Genomic DNA, 25,400 nt, shown 5'->3' with positions numbered 1-25,400 from the left:
GTTTACGTGGGTTCTCTTTGGGTACTCCAGCTCCTCAACAGTCCAAAGACATGCAGTTAGTTATGCTAGGTTAACTGGTGTCTGTCTTTTTTGTGCTAGCCCTGCGTCAGACTGGTTACCTGTCCTCTCACCTTGTGATAGCTTGGATAGGTTCCAGTAGCCCCGCAATCATGATAAGGGTAAGCGGAAGATGATAGATGGATGGATAAAAAAATACACCATAAAAATGTCTACAAAGTGTGAAATAGCAGGAAGGGTTATCTGATGATCTAATGGTGCACATCGGTTTGCGTGGAGTCAACAATACTGCTATGTAGCATGGACAAAGACCTCTAACTGATCAGTAAAATATGTAAATGCAGTAAAAATTATACGATATTTCTATTAAAACCAGTACGATGCTAAACTGCAGCTTCTGAACTAGCCAGAGGTGAGAACGTGACCTAAAGTTAAAATAGTAAATCCTAGAGAAAGTGAGCGTGTGACTGACTTTTTGCAGGTCAGAGTTTAAGAGCTCTGGTAGAATTCTGGACATTTCCTTTGTTTGAGCTGTATTGCACAATCACCATGAGAAACAAGCCTGGGAAACTTCTTCCAACTAAGCCAACTTTACCATGGGGGAAACGGTTCCTCCTGAATGGATAACATATGTTCTTTACTTAATGCAGACATCATTACAAGAAAATGTATATGATGGTTGTTAGCGGGAATATGTGAAGATGTCCCTCAAAAGTCACTTGAAGTGAGCATTTCCTTAAAGTAAATTGCCCTAGGGAGCATAGCTGGTGCTATATGCAACATGAAACAGACACACACTAAAGGAAATGACAAATTAGAAGAAGAATAACACGTTATTTTAAGTGTCTACATCTGGAGATTCTTTTTCCTGCTCTGGAATAAGTGAATATGGTCATAAGGGCCGATACAAATCCTGTTTGCAAATCCTTTTCACCCAAATTGACTTGACGACCCATGTTTCAATCCAACAGATATCCTCACAGCAAAAACAGGTCATAAATAAAAACTTGGCATTAGATGGGTGTGACACGTAAAAATAACAGAGGGATGAATCATTTCAACAAAACTCGACTCCTTGTGTGAACATGTTGCTCTAAATCCATCCCTCTGAGAAATTAAAAACTAAGAAATCACAATGCATGTCAAACAAAAAAGAAAATGGCTTTCTACCTTAAGGAAACCACCTGCATGAGTGAATCATCTCATAGTTCATTTAAATTCTGTTCCAGGCTTGTCACACACGTACAATAAGTAGAATCAGTCAGTGGTTAATTCACATACCTAATTCGGTCACACTCCAGACAGAAAACAATGCCAGAAAAAAAAATCATTTACAGAGTAATCACCAGCCTTACTTTCCATGTTCTGCCTTGTTATGGCTTTAAACGGGTCTGAGTCATTGCAAGCAATCATGGTTTGCGCTGTTGTCCTTTTTCTAATGTAATTAAACGGGCGATAAGACAAAAGGCTAATGAGCAGCGGCTGTTGTGAGGGAGGTCAGCTGCAAATTAAACCCTGATATTTGGAAAAAGTTCTTTTTTTTTAAGTATGCATGTCTGAAAGAGAGATGTCGGGTAGAGGTGTGTGCATGATCTGAGCAGCAGGGCAGACACACTTAGGATTGATGTACCAGGGTGTCTCATGTTCATGTCTATATGGCCCTTTTAATCTAATGAAAAATGAGAAGTGTGCTGTAACTTTGTTAAGAAGTGGGTAACACAGCCAGGGGAAATGGAAATAGGGCCAGGTTTGCAGGCCTCCTGCACATTCAGTGTAAGAGCTAACCTGATTTTCAGTGCCGTCGCTCAGAGACCAGTATCTGCCTGTATCAACCAAAGCCCATCAGGAGGGATTGAATAAACATGATGTACAGTTTTCTGAGGACCTATTAACTGTCCTGTCTGTTTAACAATAGGATGCACGTCCATCCTATTGACTTTTCCATCAAATTGAGGGATTCAGTCTCCAAAGGTGTGACCCTCACTCACTCCTTTCCACTTACCTTTGCGATATGAAATAGATGCTGTTCAATTTATTACAGAAAATATTAGGAAGATGGGAAGTTTGAAAATGAGATGAATGTTTTCCTCCACGTGTGACAAAGATCCACATGATATCCATCTGCGGTTGGGCCCAAACCAAGTAAAAGGCAAGAGGCTCGTGTGGAAACTCAACTTTAATCAATCAGTATTACTGCCATTGGTAAGTAATGCTTTTCAAATAACCAGCACGACTGAAGGAGTTTAGCCTCTGGAATAAAGACAGATTCAACTGTTTTCTCAGCATGAGTGGTACATTTCACCTGTCAGTGAAGGATTAGATGTGCGAGGGTGTATATTTATTTGCTGTGCAGAAGATGAGTCCAAGTATATATCCTGAGCAAACTCAGCACATCATTTCAAAAAATGAATGCAATAATTAATCTTTTTTTTGCAGAAAAAAATGAATTGAAGTATTGCATTTCACTTCCAATACTTCAGTCCTGCCATATCCCCTTATTAATCTTTATTAAAGAAAACAGACTCTCTTAGAACACAGAGTACAGTTTCCTGTGTGTGATGCAGTGATGCAGTTAAATGCTAAATGACTGAGAAAGGAAATGTTTACATTAAACATTATTATGCATACAATTAAATCATCTGATTGCATGTGAAACAAATCAGGTTTACCGTAAGCCTTCATACACCATGAAAGAAGCTCATATATATGGTAATAATGGTAATTCCACTTAAGGATCAAGACTGCAGAAGTCTGGTAGCAGATATTGACATTCCAGGTATTAAATTCATTAACTAAACTGAAAACAATTGAACCATCTATTTTAATATATCAAAATCCACTTATGCAACTAAGATAGCTGATATATATGTGTGGGCATCTGTGTTAATATTAACAGTTTCTAAGTTGACTTTCCCAGACATTTATAGCCATTTAACACGTGTTGCTGAGATCATAAAGTTTAGTATCTCAAAAACCAACAGGGTCTATCCTCATCCCAAGTAATACACAGGTGTAAAAGGAGTACATTTAAGATCAAGCAATATTGTCTTTATGTGTTTGCAATAAATCCTCTGAAAATATCATATATAAACTGATCCACACATTATGTTCAGTTTTTTCCTGATGCTCTGAAAAAACATTGAGTTACAACAGAAAAATATTTTCTCTAATCCAGTAATTTTCCAGCTATTGATTAATAATCATCAACAACTGCATGAAATTATGGGAAAGGGTTGTTGAAGCTAGGTTCAACAAAAGAGTTGATGATCAGTGAGTAGCGGGGTGACTTCTTGTCGAGAAAGAGCACTGATGTTTACTTTGAGAGTATAGAGAAGGTCAGAAGGAATATTGCACTGTGGCTTTCTCAAGGTAGAGAAAGCATGTGATAGGGTGCCAAGAGAGAAACTGGAGTACTGAATGGAAAAATCAAGAGTGGCAGAGAAGTATGTGAGGTTGGTGCAGGGCATGAATGAGGACAGCGAAACAGTGGTGAGGTGTGCGGTACGAATACTTCTTGTTTGCAATTCCAACTGACAGACAGCAGTCTCCATGGACTGTTTCGAAGGTAAAGTTAGAGGGTGAAATGGTTGGAAAAAGGAAAACCACAGGGAAAATTCATGAGTCTAGTGAAGGAAGACGTGCAGAGGGTTGGTGTGACCAAAGAGGCTGAGACAGGGTGAGATGGAGGAAGATGGTCCATTGTTGACTCATAAAAAAAACCTAATCGAGGATTTAAATACTCACTTGTCTCACCAACAGATCAAAACGCTGCAATTTACTACGAGCTGATACAGAGAAAATGTCAAATCTTTGCTTCTAAGTATCTTAACTAATTTCATATGAGTCTATTTTCACTTGCCTGTGCACATTCACTCACATGTGTATCTGAGGAGAGGGCAGGATAGGCTGCATACATGGTGTTGATGTGGACAGCTTCCAACAACAGCCGTGTGTCCACTTATCCAATTCCTCCCATCCACTCCTCAGTGATTAATTAGGAAAGTGAGGGGAATTAGTCTATCAGCAGGCTGAGGGAGAGGATGAAAATATTTACAGAGCTCCCAGGAAGGGGATTTCATTAGGACGTGCCTCGTGGTGAGTCACCTCCTCTCTGTTCATGCCGACACAGAGAGGGAGTACATTGAAACTTGACCCTGTGTGTCCAAGTGCTCGGTAACTGTGTTAAATGCCACAATGACAAATACAATTACTCAGTTACTTACAAGTTTATGTCGACAGACATAACAATATCAAACAGAGTGCACACAGTAAAAATGCTAACTGAACTCCTTCAGAACATAAATGACTAAACCACTCTACAAAAAGCTTAAAATATTAAAAACACTAAAGCATGAAACCACTGAGACAGAACGACTAAAGCTTCAGGAGGCACATTAACCAGTCCCTCCTCTCAAGGGAAAAAAAACCATCCACCCACACAGTCTGGGGAAATTGGTAAGCCTCATCCATTTGGCTGATGTTTCTTACTTTACTGTATGTTGATTGGAGTCAGATATCCCACTGATGTCTTATTTCCTCAAGCTCTTCTGCTTATATCCACTCCACTGACCTCAGAAACACACAGTACAATCACCACTGTGGCAGCTAAATGCCTCCGATTATCATGGAGGAGGAAAACGTGCATTTAGAAGTCTTAGACTTTGGTCCAAGAAAACAATGGCCTAAAATACTACTGCAAACATATTTTTTAAAATGCTTTAGCATCTATGGTTATTAGTTACCCTTGGTTTAAAATATTTATTTAGATAACATTCTAGTTTGATTGTCTGGTATTCAATAAAGCCAGTCAGTGAGGCATTGGGGCTTAATGAGATATTCAATGTGAAACACTAAAACTGCAGGAAAGTTACAATTTATCTATTAAACACTTGCACTGTACCGTAAAATAAAAAGTTATTACAACAGTTGTCTTCATTTTCCTGCATTTATATTCGTTTGGTAAAGTCGGTTGCCTTGAATTACTTCTTATTTTGGGTGGGGTGCTTTTTGCCTATTATTAAAAAAAAAATAAAATAAAATAAAATAAATAAAATACTGGATCATTTTTGGCTCCAGTTGGGGGATTCCCTGGCTTACCCTTTAAGGCCTACCATAGAACCAAGTCCGCCAGGGCTTATGTTATATTTTTATATGCTGTGGAGCCATTTTTGGGAGCATTTCAAGTTGATATACATCAATACAACCATTATAGCCCAAACTTTAATAATATGTCTGCATTAAGTGCATAGTAATTACATAAATTGCAAAAAAGTGCAATAAACTACAAAAAAAATGAAAATAGTTTTTGTTTTTTTAACATATATTTCTAGTTAGAGAAATTTAAGAGGCTCATCCCTCAAAACTGTAAATACAAAAAAGTTGCACAAACTAGTTTCCCACCACAGGAAATTTATTTTAAGTGTCTTCATAGTTTTATTTTTGAAATACACCAATTTCTATATACTGCAGGAAAAACGAAAATAAATATTGTAATGCAAATTTGCAAAAACAAATCAGCATATGCATCAAAATAAACTATTTCCAGCAGTGCAATCTTAGTTCTAAGCATCCCAGAAACGACACAGAAAGTCATAAAGTCAAACATAACTTTTAAAAACACCAGTATAGGCTCATAAGGCCCTGATGGTAAAAAACTGCATTTCCGCAAAATGACGTCACTTCCGGTTTCGGGCAGGTCATGGCGGACATGCGATGGCTCACCGCTGACGTCTATTCCAACGTAGGAAGTGTTACAAACAGCTGATCGGATCGGCAAAGCGTGTTTCTGTGCTTTTTATGCAGTTTTTGCAAAGCTATATGTGGAAGGAAACTGTGACCTAGGACAAGCTGAAGGCATAAGATGTAAGTACAACTCCTCCGGTTTCATATGCAAAAAAAATTATTGCGCTAGCTTACGTGGTTGCAGTGCTACCAGGATTTAAAAATAGTTACGCAAAACGGAGCGTGCCCGCGCCCACCGGCTTTAAAGGGTTAAATCCCAAAATTCTGAGCTAGTTATTCACAGAGGGAAGGTAATTTACTCTGTTATGCTCAGCAGTATGTTCTTTAAATTTAAACAACAGATGATTTCACACATGCACTGCAGCCCTGAATCTTTGGAGACTTTACTCCAGCTCCCCCAGGGCTCATGCATGAATTGTGCAGGTAAGTCACAAGCAAGTGAATGGGCATGGCGTAGTCTGCCTCAGTATGCTCCACAAAGGGAGCGACTCCCACGACTAAACCAAACAGAATAATTCCAGTGCGACATGTGAGAAAAATGCAAATTCACAAAACATCCTTGTCTCACTAGTAAGTAATCTGGAACAGTGTTTGGGGGTGAGACATATAAAAACACAGCAAGATTGTTATCTGGCATGCCACTAGATTAATTATTCAATAGCAATTAGAAAATGCCTCTTTTTTTCATGAAGATATTTCATTAAACACTAAAGTTTATGCAGTTAAGTGCTTCTAATCAATGTATATCTTGTGGATTGCAGTAGCAATTTGGTTTGTTAGTCATGCATCATAGTAGAGTTTTTGTTGGCCAAAAAGTAGAGCTGTCAACAGAAATGCCAAAAATATGATGGAGGTCACTTAGAAACAGAGTCTCCAGGGAATAGTGCATGCACACAAAGAGAGCAAGCACTCACAAGTTTATGTCGGGCACAAATGTAGATCACATTTAATTAACCAAATGTTAGTATTGCTCTTTAGAAAATAGCTGTGCACCATCATCAGCTTTATAAAGCATTAGCAACACTGGCCTTTAAAAACTTGTGTCCTCTGTGTCCAACTTCTGGTAAACTCAACATAATTCTCCAGGACATTATACTCACATTCCACGTTCTTCTATACTAGGAAATGAGTCACAATATGGCAGCTAACAATGTTCCCATTTCCAGATATTTATGTCTTTACATCCGGACGCCATAGAACCAACAGGAAAGAAGACTAAATTAAAAAACCTGTATGAGCTCCTCCTTTCCTTGGACTATGTGTTGATTGCAAGACCTCGGTGCCATCCGATGACTGGCACTCCTTTAAAACACAGTCAAGACAAACTCCCTAAGTGATTCCACCTCAGCAGAAAAAAGCAGCCAGACAAGCCGTTTAAAACTTGCAAAACAAAAAGGTCAGCAGACACACCAGGGACTAGCTAGACTTCAGACATTTTCTCACAAAATATATATATATGATATTTTCTAGTGTGCCTGTTATCTGCGCACTGGAGGGATGGAGAGATGAATGGAACAAAGTTCTTGACCTGTTGTTTACTTTAGGTCAAATGAACCCAGCGTCCCAGAGTGCGCAGCAGACTTGCAGGAATAGGATGACGAACAGAGATGACGAAAAATGCGAGTGAAGGCTATTTAGAGTTGGGTTTTCAGATTTTAAGCTGTTGTCGGTATAGAGTGTTACTGGTACAGCTGAGCTAAGAGCAATATTACAGCTAAACAGTATGTTCTCATAAAAGGTTATTGCTTCCATTAACTGAGTCATGGCTCTTATGGCGCACGAGGGATAACGATGTGAAGAGAAAATATACCAGTAACAATTGTATAGAGTTTGTCAAAGTACGAAAAGCAAAGAATAAAGTGGGCTCGTAATGTCATGTTATTGCTTTCTGGATGTATGTTTGTGATTTTTTAATACTTCCCATCACCTCTCTTCCTACCTTCTAGCTACTGTTTGCCCAAAGGACAGTCCATCATTGGATGATCTTAACAGACTTCCACGCTCATGAGCACTTTATCTAGAACACCATATGGATACTGGGGAGACTGTTGCCTTGATTTCAAAACAACTTTGGACCTCAGCATAGACTCACACAATGCTGGAAACCTTCTCTTTATTTCTGACATGTTTGCATCTTGTTTGTCGACTGTACATTCATGCCACAAATTCATTGTACCCAAAGGTCTTTTAATGAATTCAGATCTTCTGGTTTACTCGTGGTTCACACAGGCATCATTCAAACCATGTCAAGACAATATTACGCAAACCGTACCTTGGACTGGTGGTCCTTCATCTCATGCTATGAATGCCAAATTCTGACCCTACCATCTGATACCTCAGCCCAAACTGAGATTCAGACCACGATTTTCCAGTTTTCAACTGTCCAACTCTGATTGGCCTGTGCACCCTCAGGTTCTGGTTCTTGGCTGACCTCGAGAGGAATACAGTCAATTTAATTAAATCAACATTTAGACCTTATCTCATAGCAATATGTTTGTTTGTTTTTTTAAGCAGCTGAGGTCTGTGCAATCTCCTTAGTAATCTTATCATCTTATAGTCCTGCAGTGGCATCAACAATAATAGATATCAGCACTGCTGGGTTGACGAGTGGCGTTAACATCTACTCCTTAAAATAGTGATTTTCGCCCTTTGTAATGCATACTGTGTTGCTCAAACACACACAAAGAAAAAAAGCAATAAATATATATTATATATGTAAAGATTATGTGATGACTCTGTATTTCATGTTTGTAAATCCAGCTATCACAACCACCTAAATGATTTCAGACTGGTTGCCTGTGTTGAAACTGCTTGAAAACTGGTGAAGTCAGAAATGTTGAGAAAAACCAAGCATGGTTTCGACCTCCTGCAGTTTACTAACAGGCCACATAGGAGCAGAAAATGCCAAAGAAACCTTGTTTAACCTAATTGTTAAACAGTTGGAAGGAAACGGTTCTTATGCTTGATTCCTGTATTCCAGCACTTACACAATGCTGGAATTCAACACAATTCAGCCTTGTATTTTTGTCAGACGTTTAGAACAATTGGACCTGAATACAACTCTTGTGCCCTGGATTGTTAATTGTAAGAGGACTCAAAGAGTCGAGATAAATTGAGTTCTGTCGGCTCAAGTCGCTTCTCAACTGGCTCCCCCACAAGGATGTATGCTCTCGCCCTTGTTATTTATCCTGTACACCAATACATGTCAGAGCAGGTATGAAAACAGAGCCATTTTAAAGTAAGCAGATGACTCTATTATTGTTAGGTGGCTTCAGGACAATGAGACCATCCTCGCACTGTGAAGCTGTGTGGCATTAAAGGGCACCAGCATCATTCATGCTAGAGGCAACCTTCTGAGTTCATTGATTTTTTTATTTTAATCACACTTTAATGAAGTCCCTTTTTTCACTGTTTTCACTTTCGTTTATGTCATTACTTGGTTATGGTTTGGTCACAAACTCACATCTACCTACAGGTGCACATAAAGCAACCTGAACCTGAACCACAGCGAGTTACCGCTTATGGTCACTCACTCACTAGAAATACTGGTTTCTTGCTGTGCGATGATGGAACGAACATACACACGAACACACACACCTGTGGCACAAATGTCAGTTATATGCAGAAATAATGACATTAAACGGTCCTAAGTGTCACATTTGCACTGTCCTACTGATGGGGCTTTTTTATATCACGTGGTAAGCATTGTGAAAGCGTAAATGTTTTACCCAAACCATTTCATTTTCATAAATATGTCCAAGTAGTTTTAATGCACAACTCTGACAGTGAGTGAAAATGAAACTGAAGTTTACAAAATAAAATATAAAACAATCTAAAATATGGTTCCACATAGAAATCAAACATCACGTCTCACGTTTGGGTGCATTTCTGCTTGTTTGTTTTTCCTTTTTTTGTTGTTGTTGTTAGTGGTCACTTGACATTTCAAAGCAGTAGCGTCTCGAACGTATTTAATAAATTACCAATGGGGGAGAAAAAAAGCAGCTCTCAGCAGCGGGATACTCTTTAGCCTCGCAACTGAGGACTCTTGCAAGTGTGACACGGTGATTGCAACACAAAATACTTTGTTTGAAATATAACCGTTTGGTAGGAGAATATTCAAATGTCATGATATAATCGAATACTTTAGAAAATTGGATGTTTGATTATGGAAAAACAGAATCAGCACTATCAGCGGTTGCTTGTCTCCCATGTGGTTGGGAATGGAAAGCTGAGCTCCACCAGAACAGTTGTTTGACAGCACTGCTGGGGAGATATAAGAGTATCCACCTAAAATCCCACACTGTGTGCTGAAAACTAAGAACAGCTGTTTGGCGTAGCGCTCTGTTGCAGTTTGAACTCCGTCATATTTCAGATACACTTTACAGAATCTGCTTTATGTACACGTGCAGTTTGTTCCACAAAAATCCAAAATTCACAGTTCTTTGCTTTTAAATACCTTAAACACTGCTCAAAATGTCTGCTCACATATTTATTCGACACAGTCGTTGAAGCCTGAGCTCTTTCGTCAAAACATCACATACGAGTCTGTTTGTTACTACAGCGATGAGGACTTGACAAAAACATTACAAGCATGGTTTGAGTCACCCTCTTCCTGGTGGACGGGGGTGTTTATACGGTCGGAAGAGCCCCAAGGCTGTTGACTCAGTTGAGCCCAAAACTCCCAACAGCTACAGAGAGTACAGTATGGCCCAGCGGGTGGGGGGGTCAGGGGAAAAGTGGACACAAGATAAGATACTTCACCTTCCTATTCACACACGATAGGCTCTTACAAAAGCTGGATGACTAATATATATTTTTTAATTATCATATTTTTATACATTTTATACATATTCTGTTTTTATATTATTATATTGTTTTGCGTGTAATTTGGATTTTACTCTCTTTTGGTTAATGACTCTTTTACAAGAATGAGAAAGACAATTCAAAGCTGTTAACATGCTGTTTACATAAGGAAAGCCTGCTAGGGATAAGAACAGGTTCCAGACCCCTAGTGCGCCAATGCGCTTGTGAAACTTCTCTGACCCGTGCACACACAATCACATGCATAAACACAAAAGACGCACAGAAACCCTGTGTTTTCAACACACACACACACACACACACTCAATGAACTTAACACGAGCAGCCTAAAAGTAAGCAACATAGCCTCAGAGGGACACACGCCGCAGAACTTTATTCAGTTTAGATTTAGGTGACATAAGAATACCCAAAGTGAGTTTATGCACAGACACACTGACAGCACACGCAGCCAAGTAAAAAGCATAAAGGAACATGGAGACAAATGTATATGTTTACGCTCTTACAATTTGTGTCTGAGATGCCTAAATGGAATAAAAAATGACTTTAATAAACACAAACAAACCTTTAGAGCAAGATACTCACTTCCTCGCTCGAAGGCAACGGTGCATTATCCTCGATTGGGCTATAAAGCTCCTTTGGCTGAACAGATACTACTTTAAGAAAGTAGAACATGTCTGCATTACAGCTCACTGTTTTATTGAATTCAAATGTCATCCAACTGATAAATCTCAACAGACCAGAGGGAAGTATTAATGCATTTTTAACCTCCATAGATCTAATAAAGAGCCCAAAATATTCATGGGAGAGGTTACAGTCAAGGAGTACCAGCAAGCCTCCCTCGGTGCGCACCCCTTCAGTATTTTCCCATCCATCCCTGCATAGATGCAAAACGGCAACCTTGGGGAGACCCGACCTAAACAATGTGACTCTCAGAGGCCTTTTTAAAAGCCTTCCCACCACTTTCCCTCCAATCTCTCAGATGCTTCCTGTTTGTGTAAAAGATTTGTTGCCTTTTACATATCTGTTCTTTTGCTCCAATTTAGAGGAGTGTACGGGCCATACAATTTTACAGATCCAAGGTCAACTACTGGGTCACTGATTTCCATGATGTTTTAAAGGAATTAAAACTTAGGGGTAGTGGTAAAACCGTGGCAGATACAGGTTGTATATGTATTCCTGACTCTTCATACCACCTTAAAAGTATATTGTAATGTGACAAAACACACTTTGTGCACTGTTACTCGTAATCCCTGTACACGCCCCTCCCTTCATCCTCCTACACAGCTTCTAAGTCAGACTCATGCGGGCAACAGCACTAACAAGGCAGGTCCATCGAGTGTGAGAGATGCAGTAAATATTTTCTGAGCCTTGACTGCCCCAGAGGGATGGTGCTGGCGCTGTCCTTGACACTTACGCAGCACACTGACAAAATAAAAAGCTTGTTAAAGTCACACTGGACAGGCCCCTCTTGGCCCATCAGGGGGTGATGTATGTAGTGCTGGATGTTTAGGACTGTCAGGAGCTCAGACGTTAGTTATGAACAGATGGATGTTTCTTATATCTATACAAAGCATAAGAGTGCCAAGCCTCCATTAGATAAAATATATGCCATGCATGTGTTTTGATGGAGTCCACCACCATTCCTGTGATATCGTACTAAGTTAAGCTCACTAAGCTCCCACTCATGAACATTATTCTTTTTAATACTATAACCAAGGCAATATTCTAAATGTAACCACCTACATTAACTAGATGCGTAATTAAACTGCCCTCTATATCTTCTTTAATAAATACCACCAAAAGTTAAATGGAAAGGTACTCCAAAAAAATATTGCTGTCCAAGAATGTATCCACTCAGGGAGATAAATATCCCAACGATTACATAATGTTCTGCATACCACAGTTTGGGGACATTAAGATGGTACAAGTGGGAGGGTTCTGTAGCCAAGTGATACAAAAGAGATTTATGATGTGAATTCAGAGTTCATATTTGGCATCTAAGCTCTGACCTCGGCTCTGCCAGCATCCACCAAGTTCAGCAAAACATGGATCGGAAAGAACAAAAAATAAACTTTCTTCACCTCTGAAGGGAAAATTGGTCTGCATGTTAATGAGAGTGTGGGGAGTGAGTTGGAGGGCTGCTTTTAACCATGTAAAGCACTTTGTGCTACATTTCTGTATGAAAAGTGCTTTATAAATAAAGATTGATTGAGTGATTGATGTCGAACAGTAAAAGCAGTTTAAAAGTAGATTTTGCAAAGTAAAAGCAGATACAACTATCAGAGCAGACAGTACATAGATACAAGATGAAGTCAGCGGCTGAATAATAAAACGAGAAAATCCTGACCGAAGTGTAGCTGAAATGTGTGTAACTGGTGGGCTTGTTTTGTGGCTAACTCATCCAACCAAACATTAGACTTTTAACTGTTCAGTGCACACTTACTTAGGCTTACAGAGAAGCATGCACTGCAGCATGAAATCATCCAGGAATAACATCAAAAAAAGGAAAATGTGGTGCAATACCACTTCAGCCGCACTCACATTCCAATATAAGCATCCACAATGCAACATGTATCCTCATGCCAAACAATAATAACCAGGCAAAAAAGAAGAATTGAAGCCAAGGACACTCGATATATAGTGAATGAAAGACAGCAGTAACAAAAGCCAAGATATAAGCCACAAGCATACCTGTCAAAGACCAACTCAACACCAAGCAGATATCAAGCAGCAAGCTCTTACTTTGACAGAGTAAGCAGTGATCTTAGCAGGCTTTTTGAAGAGTCACAGCAGCTTCCACGCCAAGATTTGAAGATCATGTGGAATATGGCTTAGCTTAGAAATGCCTTGATAGCTAAAAAGAAAAGTAGCAGCATGCATTTTGGTGGATTTGGGGGCAGAATGAGCATCACTGCTTGACACTATTGGTGGTTGAAATGGTCTTATTATTTGAAGACAATGCTTTCAATGTAAGTCATAGAAGTGGTTTTTAGTGCAGCGGTTCTCTACATTATTTTGTAACCTGATATCAACTTATAATTATTGCCCAGCTAGAATTTGTTGCTGTCTTTACATTTGAGTCAGAGAACAGCTGTTTTTTTTAACATGATAATAATAATTCCCAGTGGATAAACCAAAGTTGCCTTAAAGTAAAGTACAACTTCTCACGTGTCAGAGGGGTGTCTAACATTATTTGCTGCTTAGCATTGAAGCGTTTGCTGGGGGAGGGGGGAAAGCTGCCATTAGTGATATTAGTTCCACCTGTGATTCTCATACTGTGAGGGGTCTAAATGTCCAGAGAAACGCTGAGAAACATGTCTCTGGGCATTTTTTGATTACGAGTCTTAAGGGAATGGTGGGGAAGTGAGTTTCACAACAATATCTAAAGCAATGGTACAGTATGGAACTGTTTAAAACAAAGGGGAAAAATGTGGTCGGGCTTATTAAGACAACATGTCCATCAAATCCCAAACATAAAGAGAACTGCTTCACTCTGCACATATTGTTTTAATAGAGAAAATTTTTTTGTGTTATTTAAAAAAAGATATTTTGGGGTAAAGTTTGGATACAAACTTATGAGGAACATGTGTGAAAAGAAACATGTAGTTCTTGTTCTGCATATATTTCTTTTGATCACATTAACCTGGCTCTGTGTCGGCAGAGAGTTTGCAGATGGAAATTAGCCCAGATAGAAACACGCAGCACAAACCTGTCAAAAGCTGATACAGCACACTTTGTTTTGGAAATTTTAGATATTTATACACATCTAGAAGCTACAAATAGGCAAATTAAAAGGAAATCTTGAACTCTTGAGTCAGGTTATAGCGGTGGTGGTTTAGTTCCATTAGTGAGGGACCAGTGCAAATTAATCCAAACTTAAGATGCTTCCTGGACTTCCATAATGGCAACCCATCTACACTACAAGCCTTTGGAATTGACCACATTCGTATTTTAACACAAACAGGTGACAGAGGAACCTTTTACAAAGGAAAGTTTTCTGGATAATCTACAGGCCACTAAATACTCTGTTCTAACTGGCAACTTTTCTTTTTTATAGACCTTCATGTTGTCTGTAGTTGATGCTGCTGTGTGTGTCTTGCCTGATTTGGACTAAATTTGGTGAATCCTTTTGGGCTTGGTGTTTATATCCTTTTTTTTTAGGTTTTATTGGTGGAATATTCGAACCCTCACCCTTGTGGGAAGCTTTCTATTGGTGAAACACAGCAAGAACATATCTGGTTTGCTCATGGCACCTCAAGTAGAAGTAATTTTGAATCCAGGAACTGCTGCAACTCAGCAGTTGAAGTCAATAAAAACTTTGTTCTGAGTAATAATTTTTATCCTGTGCTCACACATTTTCTATCCTTGTGGGAGAAGCCTTTTCCAGGTTCCCCAGAGTAACTTGGAATTACTGGATGGTTTATTAATCATGTGGCTTTCAGGTTTTCAGCCCATGTTAACACTTACTTGGCCCAATGTGTTGGACGTGGATCTCCATTAACATCTTTAAAACACCAAATGAGGGAACAGATTTTAAAATAATGTTTTTCCATCCCTCCAGTACATTTCCAGAGAACATTTAGAATCAATCCCAAGATGCATTTAAGCTGTTCTGCCGGTATGTGGTGGTTCATTTTCTTGCTAAGACGCTTTATGCTGTTAATTTTTTTTCTCTCCAGTTTGTCACCCGTGTTCATTTTACAGCTCGAGCTCAACTTCAGAACTCACACAGTATTGTCTTTCTTCAGCAGGTGGCTGTGTGCTGGTTTGGCATTTTACTGCCTGTGTTGCTGTGGTGTAAAAAGTCTATTTCCCCGCAGTGGTCTGCTACCAGTAATTACCTCAGACATCAATTTATTCAACTACAGCTTAAGTGCTAACACGGCTAATCTTGTTAGAGTGATGTGATTAGCAGGAACATCGCCCAAGATCACACCTCCAGGGTATGAGCAGTTGAGATGAAGCCTTGGCCTCTTTCTGGCCTCATCCAGCCACAACTGATGAATTATTCTGTAAAAAAAAAAACAAAAACAACTGGATTTACTTGGATTTTATGATAGTTGCATGGGTTCATAAAAGTTGCACAACTATAACTTGGATTAAACATTGATGCATTTATTGAGTGCATTAAAGAGGACACTGTCAGAATATGTAATTTTACCTTTTTAATGCACCAACTTCAATTAAATAAACTCTATTCTTTCTATAAAAAGAAAACAAAAAAAGCTTTAGGAACATTAACTATGTCATTTCCCTTCTAATCTTTTGCATATCTCTGTTTTAAGATCACCAACATCTGGTTCTGCTTGTACCCAAGGAGTGTAAATCATTGTTGTAGTACGGGGTGTTGCAACAACATCCTGTCCCCACTGAGAATTATTTGCTTTGTGGAAAATACATGTAGTGATTCTGCACTCTCTGCTCACTTCCTGAGAGGTCTCAAGGGTCAGATATAGACAAGATAATTCTTGTGGCAGCGAGGACCGTAAGGACGAAGGGATACCATACAGATGCTCAGTGCTGTGACAGGATACGCAATAAGATAACATTGGCCTAATGGATGATTCTTATCATTTGCAGTAATTGAAGACATAATGGAGCTTGATCATAATCCCCTGGAGGTGTAAATGGCTCTGTTGCTGAGCAAAGTGAGTTACTCTCCTCCACAACCTGCCCTTCCTGAAAAATGACAGGTATAAAAAGCGAAGAGCTATTTGCTGCACGTCACGTATTTTCAAAACGTTTTCCAGACCTTTGTACCTGCTGCCTTTTGACCCCCGGTGACCTTTGAAGAACCGCCTGCCATAAAAACCTCAGCAAATGTGATCATTCTCAAATGACCAGGTCACACCTGAGTGAGCAAAAGTCACCAAACAGGACCTCCACTTAGCCCAAAGTGTTTGTTTTTCCTTTCTTTCCTTGTTTGTCTTTAGCCCAGGCGACGGCTTTCTTCAACAGCCGCCACTGAAACTGAGGGGATTTGCAGGATGGCTGCCACGCCACCTCATCCATCACTTATCCATGTCAGTGACATTTGCAATAGGTTGCAGCAGAGAGGCGAGGATGTGACCTGCTTCTCAACACCTGTCAGACCTTGAGAAAGAATAGGGGAGACAAATAACAACCAAGCTGTGTCTGACGGTTCTGTGCAATCCCTAAAAATAGAAATTCCTTCTTAATGCAGCTGGATTACACAAGCGCGCAGACGAGTTCTTTCCTTTTCGTGCCTGAGTTGGGTTTTTCCTTCTTTTCTTTTTGATCACACATGAACTGTTTTAGTGGTTTAATAAGTCACTTTCATCAAACTTACAGCTTCAATAGAGACAGTTTGGCCAAGGGGGAGTTGTAAGCTCTGAGGTATGCATGCACATAGATTTACACAATGCCGAGAAAAGGTCCATATGTTTTAAAAAAAAAAAAGCGTGGCAAATGAGTGACAGATGAATCGCATACTGAAATGCAGGAAACGCTTTGAGGAAACCTAGCAAGAAGTGGGGAAAAAATAGCAGTGTCCCAACTCTCAGGCTCCACCCAACTGATCTCCCCCGACATACACACACTTTTTTGAGCCCGTGTTGCATAGTGATTCAAGGGGATTCATGTGGCAGCTATTAATAAAGTGTGTTGACAGGCTCAGTCATAATCAGACCCTGGCCGTTCCTTTCATGCTGTGCAGAGGACGAGGGACGGTGGGACTGTCATTGGATGAGAGCTGACATAAGTGGAAGGAGAGAGGTGGCCAAAATATTGAAGTAAGACTTAAACAAAGTGCTGTCTGTGATTATGAGCATGATTTTGCATAGTCAATTAAAATGCAGAGCCCAATTGAACACCCTTAAAGGATTATGCAACAGGGCTAGATTTGGAACGTTAATCATCTCTAGCTGTCAGAAGTAGTCAATTTCATAAGACAGAAAAAAGTTGATGATTAAAAGCAGACGTTAAGGGAGAGGAGGGGAGATAGTGCTTGAGGTGCAAGGGGGAAAGTAGAGAGGAGGAGGAGAGAGAGGAGGAGAGGAGAGGTGCTATTGTGTAAGAGCTCATGTGTGGTTGTTTGTGTATCTGCAGAGTCTGTTGGCCAGAGTGAAAGATGGGTCAAGACAATATGTAGCTGACTGGCTCCAGTGTAACTCATTCATCACTGTAGAGTGTGTGTTTGTGTGTTTGTGTGTGTGTCAGAGAGAGAGAGAGAGAGAGGGAGTAGTGGTGGGGTGAGGAGGGGGTTGTGTGTCAGACGGTGTTCCTCCTCGTCCTGCTCCAGCGGTTAAGTTAAATCAGAGGCAGTCAGTGACACGCTGCGGTGGTCTCTCTATCTCTCAGCCCGTCCTGCTCTGAAAGCATCAACAGCCTCCTGGTTCAGCACTGCAGGTAAGCACTGACACTGCCTCGCTTTCAGGAAGGATTCTCACCAACTTTCATCTTTGCTTTCATTGATGAACGTTAGCATTTTAGGGATAAGTTAGAGAAACTGTTTTCTGCTGATTCTTGGTGCAGTTTGAAAAACTTTTTTTCATTTACTAAAATGACTAATATTACTTTCAGAACCTGCAAATGAAAATAAAACAACACAACAACATACTGGCTTTATTCACGAAGTAAATCAGCGCAGTTTTATTCCTTCTGTTTGTTTACTCTGTCTATGAAATTCTTCTGTGTTTAAAACCCTTAAACCAGCTACAGTAAATCTGCGGTAGGAATGAGAAGAATTCAGAACCTAGTCATGCCATCTATACAAACCCAGGTCTTATATCTCCATAGAAAATTGGATCCACTTCCTGATAAACAGTATCTCCGTGCTCTTTGAAAATCCTCGCTTATGAAGAATTTAATCACAAAAAAAACACGTGAAAAGGTGAAGGAAAAGCAAACCAGGGGTAAAAAGAACTGATGGAATTTAATTTATAGTTGTGTGAGTGAAGGCGACAAAATTCATACTATTGAAGTAATAATGAGGAAAGAAGAAGTTAAGGGACAAAATAAAGTGCTGCAGACTTCTCAGAGTAAAAGTTGCTGTCAAAGTTTTTAGGAGTTTCATTCCCCCCTCTCGTGTTACCATATTCAAGAGACTTGTTGTTCTCAGGTTATACGCGGTTTTCTTTTTTTAACAGAATTACCAAAACAATTGGAAATAAATAAAAGATAGCAGGATTTACAGTCTCCTAGGTTATTGTAATTCAAAGTCGTAGTACAAGAAATGATTGGAAGCCTCTCAGGCACAGGTTTGTGTTGTTTGATTGTGTACGTCACATGAAAGCGCAGTTCTATAAACAGAAAGATGCAGACATAACTTCTGGAGCCAATATTTCCATTAGCTGCCCAGCTGCAAGCCATAAGTCAAGTCTTTGATTAGTTCATGGACACTGTCACAATGTCATACACACATGTATTATTAATTTAAACCCTTTGATGTTTTTCTATTTCTGGATTCATGTTAAAATGAGAGCTTTACTGTATCACTTTTTTAATGCAGTGGCAGATTCTTCAGCAGTTTAGGGAGGTTGCCTCACTTCAAGAAGCTCATGATTTAAAGCAACACCATGCAAGCTGAGACGGAGGAGGAAGTGAGTTGTAGGAGGCTACGGCTGAGATGCACTATGCAATTAGACACCATTGTTGTTCACCTTCAGGGAAAGGAGGAAATTTAAGGTTCAGGTCTTGTTGTTGGTTAATTAACTCATGCTGAATTTGTATTTCTTTAACACCTTTAGAGATGCAGGATGCACAAAAGTCAGAGGCACCCATTGTTGCAGAGCATCCTGTTGACCAAACAGGGCTGAAACAGGAAGGTGGGGTGAAGTGGCCTGTTTCCAGTAAGATGAACCTCACTTTGTAATGGGCTGATATAAATCATTAACTCGATCAGCCACTGATTTTAGTGGTTTTCTCTTTGAACAGCCAGATGGTGGTGCTCATGTCCGAGCAGCTGGGTTCTCAAGCTAAGGGTAGCCTCAGATAGCTCAGTTGATGGGAACTTTCTCGCTGTCCCAACTTAGACAATCCTATTATTCTAAACTAAAAGTGATTTAATTTGTCCTTGTTTTAGTTTTTGTAAATAAATCCCATGTTCCCAGAACGATTCCACTTTTAAATGCCCCAAAATAGGACTCAAATGTTGCTACTATAATGTCACTCAGGATTCAGCCACAGAGATCTGGGGGGCAGAAATGTCCCCAAACTTCCTCCTAACCCTGATTTTATCATTCAGTGTAAGCAGCTTTGTTTGCAAACAACTCTGGGCCTTTGCAGCCTTTTTGTCTTGTCTCAGAGGATGCAGCTTGCGCACGGACTTTGTGAAGGGGCTGTTTGCCTTCCTGTCTGTGGTCACCCAGGGTTTATAGCTGCCATTCAGTAATGTGCCATCTCACTCAAGCTATAGCTCACTGGACAAAGCCACCCTAAATAGCCTTCTTCTGAGTCACCTTCTTTCTGTGCCACCTTATCTTTATTATAGATATTCAGCATATCCAGCCTTGTTTGTATTAACTCAACACACGTTCCCTTACTATCTTCATCTCCCTCTTGGAAAAACACTGGCGTTGCACTGCACTAATAACAGTAAAAGAGTGTCCATTTTCTCTCCTATTTCCATTTCTGGCAATCAAAAATCTTCTGAGCATCAAGAGATTTCCTTTAATCGTTTAAAAATCCCCAAACTGTGAAACCGATATTCATTTTAATGCTCTTGTTTGCATGGTTTGATATTACAGTCACCCACCGTTATAAACATTAAGAAGCAAAACACCCGCACTTTGAATCCGAGCTTCGACATCTGTGTCGGTGCTTTATCCTACCTGTTACACTGGGGCCTGTGCAGGAAACTCGCAGAGATATTCCATTATTCTGCTGCCCTTGGCATCCACACATCTTCCACACTCGATAAATCCCACATCTGCAGCAGATAGGGTCGTTGCTTTAGTGCACGCAGGGTTTTTTTTTTCTTATTTCGTTTTTTTCAAAGAATTCACCTACTGAAATCTGCTGAAAAATTAGGATCTTTTTATTATTCTGAGATAAAACAGTTGTGCTGCTGGAGCTCAGACTCTGAGCTCAGTAGATGTGAAGGTAAAGTGTCTGCAATAGGTTGATTCGAGTAGCTTAAACTCCAATGAGATTGTGACAGGAGCACATGGCTACTTTAAAAAAAAAAAAAATCTAAATGTATAGAAACACCCTGGCTGAAATATCTGTAGTGTTTCTGTCAAAATGCGCTGTGTCCCTGCTGAGTCAGCAGTGAGACGTAAACAGTAAAATCCTAATGCTAGCATGCCATCTTGTGGCAAAATCCTGCTCCGTTTACTCAGACTGGTAATCCAGGGAATTCCATTTCTGTCGTGACAGCTGTATAATAATAAAAGGTTAACTTCTCATTCCTAAAAGAAATCATAAATCAGTTAAACAGTTGTTCATTATCTTCAAATTGTATTTGCCTACTTATGATCTCTAAAGGCAGAGTTATGTTTTCTTTGGCATCAGATTGGATTTACTGTAACCACAAATATTTCTTGTTTTTTGTGCAAGTTTGGGTAATCTCGTCAGCTATATTGTCATATAAATGAGGCTTATGCTAATATTATTACATCAGCTCCACTAATGACACCCACAAAGCTATTCTATTAAACATAAAGATGCTCAGCAAAGGAGAGAATTTGTTTTTTATATTCCCATTTCACTCTAAGCTTGTGCAAATCAAGCATAAAAAAATAGAGAAAAAGAAAAAAGAAAAAAAATAGCCCCGAGGCCAATTTTCCGCAGCACGCAGGTTTGATTTTCTCACAGAGCAAAGTTTCCACAGAGCTGAATCCCTGCTGTCCTGTTTGTTTAGGTGTGTGCTGATTAGAAGTTCTCATGCTGTGTACAATGTATCTCGGCGCGCCGAGGGTTTAAAACGTGACATGTCTTTTACGGTGACTGGAGCCTCGAACCTCTCCTCTCCTCCCCTGCTCCCTCAGCGCTTTAGTGTTTAATGGCGTTGTTATCCAAGCTCGCGCTTTGCCATGCGGCCTTCATTAACTCAGGTCATAACACGAGGCATAAATGTTCTCCTTCCGGGTGCTGACAGTCCAACCCAGATGGACCGAGCATTTGATAAACACTGTACAGTTTTACTGTTGCCCTTCATTAGCCGAGGGACGATTATAAGGCGAAGGCAGAATGCAGGCTGTCTGAATAATGACGTTTTTAAAGGGCATTTTTGGAATATTGAATAACATGCAACATCTGTTTTTCATGGCTTCTTACTTTACAGAAATAACATAAAGCGTCAGGATGGCTTTAATGTGCAGGTCTTTAATGAGCTGGTGTAGAGTGAGCATTTTCATGGGTGCTCGTGTGGATTAGCGTTTATGGGCCGTGCCAGCAGTAATGATGGCTCCTCTCCTGGGCTGCCTGTGACATTTTCTTTTTTTGTGTGTGTGTTTCTTTTATAGGACTCGCTGAGGCCCTCTCCCAAGGCCTGCATCAGTCACCACAGACCAGCCCTGGCTACAGGGACCCTCCATTTAAAAGTCCTGGGATTTGGTGCTCAAAATGCAAAATCTAACGACAGAAACAACAGACGGTTTAGAACTGGCATGTGGTATGTCTGGACACCATGAAATAATTTTCACCCTGGTACCCATCGTCTATGGCTGTATTTTTGTCATCGGCATTGTCGGAAACAGCATGGTGGTGGCTGTCATCTACTGCTACATGAAGCTTAAGACGGTGGCTAACATTTTCGTCCTGAATCTTGCCGTGTCTGACCTCACGTTTCTCATCACTCTACCAATGTGGGCCACCTACACCGCCACAGGGTATAGTTGGCCCTTTGGAGGATTCCTGTGCAAGGCCAGTGCAGGGCTGGTGATTTTTAACATCTACACCAGCATCTTCTTCCTCACAGCGCTCAGCCTAGACCGTTACCTGGCTATTGTGCATCCAATGCGATCGAGGCGCTTCCGCTCCCTGGTGTATGCGCGTCTCACCTGTGTGGTGATCTGGCTTTTTGCCTTCGTGCTCAGTGTGCCCACAGCGGTGATCAGGGATCTCCACGACATCTCACACTCTAACACTACAGTGTGCGGCATTCTGCACCCGACTGAAGAAAATGAAATGTGGTTGAAAGAGCTCCGCCTCGCCATCAGCCTCATGAAGATCCTGCTGGGCTTCCTGGTGCCCTTTGTCATCATCCTCACGTGTTATTGCCTTATTGGGCAGGCGCTGCTGGGGGCCACGCACATACAGAAGAGCTCTCGTTCGCGGGACGACGAGGTACTGCGCATGCTCGCAGCGGCTGTCTTGGCCTTTTTCTTGTGCTGGGCGCCACACCAGGTATTCCACTTCATGGAGGTGCTCACCCAACTGAAACTTGTGAACAAATGCTCCATCGTGGAACTCATTGACACCGCCATACCCTTCACCATATGCATTGCCTACTTCAATAGCTGCGTGAACCCTATCGTGTACAGCTTCGTGGGGCACAACTTTCGCAAAAACTTACTCCATCTGCTGCGTTGCTCCCGAGGGGCAGTTCCCGGGCCTCACCCGAGCATTAGCTCCAAGATGAGTGCACTCTCTTTTCGCGCCACAGAGGCACTGAGCCTTGCAGTCAAAAGTAATGCCTCCTCTGACGTGAAGTAAAGGGGGGGGGGGGGGGGGAGAGAGAGAGAAACAGGGTACAGTTGACCTCTCCTCACTCTTTCAGTTTGAGGTCAAAGACCTGGGGATGGAGACATTCCATTCTTTTTTTTTCTCCATGCCCAACTGTATTACCCAGCACTGAAACATCCACAATGATTGTAATGTTGTGCACATGTTCCTCTGTAGTTGCAGAATATTTATTCATATACCATTCCATGTCACATAGCATGCTGGCAAATTTTCCCATCTAACCCTGTGAAATGAATGAGAGTGTCACAAAAAAAGCCATATTAATATAGTATGGCTCTGCAAGAAAATATTATACAGAATTACTGAACACTTATCCCATTATTTATAAAAAGATATGCATGTTCTGCAAAATTATGTCAGCATTGTGCCTCGATGATACAGTGCAGTACTATAGTGTCTAGTGAAAACTATCCTTTGCTCTCAGCAGGTCGTTCACTAGTTGGAACAATGCTAAAAAAAAAAAGTGCTAAGCCACTCATGAATGCTCTGCCAGTGGCAACATACATGAAATAATTGGAAATGTATTGCAAAATGTCATGTAAATGTATATTTGCAGCAGATCTGACTTCATTAACTATTTTCCGTATGTTATATAGTATAGTCAGACTATGTCCTCTTTGTGAAAATGTATATTTGTTTGCATATCAACACTGAAATGCTACTAAGTTTGGGAGTGACATGCTATCAAAAATGGAGTGCCATGTAAATAATCCAGGCTGGGAGATCATTGTCAGTGTCTTTGGTGGTTGTCTTTGTGGTATTTAAACTTGACAGGTGTGTTTTTTTATACCGTGTAGGTGTACATTTTGTGAATACGAAAATATAATTAAAAAGAAATAAAATACAGTCCATGGTGGATCTTATTTTTTAATAGCTGAGTGTAAAAAGAGACAAATCATCCTGATTAGTCGTGAAAGCAAGTCACACATTACAAAAAACACTTCTGATAACTGTGACTTATCCAAATCAAATGACCTTGGTTTAAAAATGCCTCAAACACGTCTTGAATCTATTAATCATTGACAGTACATCATGTAGGCTCTCGTTTTTCCACGTAACACCTAAAAAAAAACCAGCGACACAGCAAAGGACGTATGACACATCTTTGCGTAAAAGACTCCGATTGGTGGATGTACGGCAAGCTGCGAGGTATAAGTGTCGTACACAAGGAAAGCCAGCTTCATTGCCAACATGAAGGTCCTCCTGTTTTTTGGATTGGTGGCTTTTGCCCTCGCTGACGTCACTCGCTTTGAGGGGTAAATTTACACTTTTGTTTAAAAAAAAAGGACAGCATTCCTGTAAACTACAGCATGTGATGACACTAAAAATATAATGACGCAGTTCTAATAATAGAAGTACTATATAAGCCTGCGTTCCCTAAGTTTGTGGCTTATGCAAAGGGTATTACTGTGTTCCAAAGAAACTGCTGAGGAGTGAAGGCAAAGTGTTTGTGGATGCTATTTTATAATGTTGATTTCTCTCACCCCCCTTTTTTAAACAGTGATAAAGTTCTGCGTCTGAAGCCTGTCCTTAATGAACATGTGAAAGTCATTAGGGAACTGGCTAACAGTGTTCAGGTACCCATCTGCTTTCACACATACAGGCACACACATATGTTTCATTGCTCAAGTGTTTGACTTTGCTGCCATCTGCAGCTCGACTTTTGGACCCCAGAAAGTGCTGAGCAGGTGACTGTGGGCATGAGCGTGGACATCCGTGTGCCTGCTCAGTACCTGGACATGGTGTTCACCGTCCTGCAGCAGAGCGGCATGCAGCTAGAGTAGGTCGCTAGACAAACAATTAAACTAAAGGATATTTATCTGGATATTTTGTGCCCCAGATTTACATTCTTCACGCAATGCTGTGACACTTTTTGATTAAATCCTATTCAGGGTCTTTATTGATGATGTTCAGGAGGCTGTTGATCGCCAGATTGAAAACAAGGGTTCTCCCAGAGCCCACAGCTACACCAAGTACAACACCTGGAGCGATGTAAGAGTCGAAACCCTTAAGAGCGCCGATCTCAATTCTGATTTTCTTTTCTGGTTTTCAGTAATTTCTTACCATATTTGTCCTGTTTATTTTAGATTGAGTCATGGATGAACTCAATGGCTACTGCCAATTCTGATATGATCAGCAAGGAGGTGATTGGAAACACCTATGAGGGACGT

General features: G+C 40.4%; 2 protein-coding genes across 2 annotated transcripts in view; both read left to right on the top strand.

Moving 5' to 3' along the window:
• Positions 1 to 17,819: 17,819 nt before the first annotated feature.
• On the top strand, positions 17,820 to 23,199 carry agtr1b (angiotensin II receptor, type 1b). Its single transcript, XM_005722720.1, has 2 exons — positions 17,820 to 17,949; positions 22,008 to 23,199. The coding sequence occupies exon 2, from the start codon at positions 22,108 to 22,110 to the stop codon at positions 23,197 to 23,199; it is 1,092 nt and encodes a 363-aa protein (XP_005722777.1). The 5' UTR covers positions 17,820 to 17,949; positions 22,008 to 22,107.
• Positions 23,200 to 24,354: 1,155 nt separating this feature from the next.
• Positions 24,355 to 25,400, top strand: part of cpb1 (carboxypeptidase B1 (tissue)) — a 4,323-nt gene continuing 3,277 nt past the window's right edge. The window contains exons 1-5 of the mRNA XM_013915196.1: positions 24,355 to 24,485; positions 24,731 to 24,806; positions 24,885 to 25,009; positions 25,122 to 25,221; positions 25,317 to 25,398. Of these exons, the coding sequence (XP_013770650.1) occupies positions 24,421 to 24,485; positions 24,731 to 24,806; positions 24,885 to 25,009; positions 25,122 to 25,221; positions 25,317 to 25,398 (448 nt within the window). The 5' untranslated portion in view covers positions 24,355 to 24,420. The remainder of the gene's footprint in view (positions 24,486 to 24,730; positions 24,807 to 24,884; positions 25,010 to 25,121; positions 25,222 to 25,316; positions 25,399 to 25,400) is intronic.

The sequence above is a fragment of the Pundamilia nyererei genome, unplaced genomic scaffold, assembly GCF_000239375.1.
Source record: "Pundamilia nyererei isolate P.nyererei 1_Seehausen unplaced genomic scaffold, PunNye1.0 scaffold00007, whole genome shotgun sequence".
In the NCBI taxonomy this organism is placed as follows: Eukaryota; Metazoa; Chordata; class Actinopteri; order Cichliformes; family Cichlidae; genus Pundamilia; species Pundamilia nyererei.
This window is presented reverse-complemented; position numbering and strand designations above follow the sequence as displayed.

Coding starts and splice junctions, on each gene's coding strand:
- agtr1b (XM_005722720.1), top strand. CDS start 22,108: ATGCAAAATCTAACGACAGAAACAACAGACGGTTTAGAACTGGCATGT.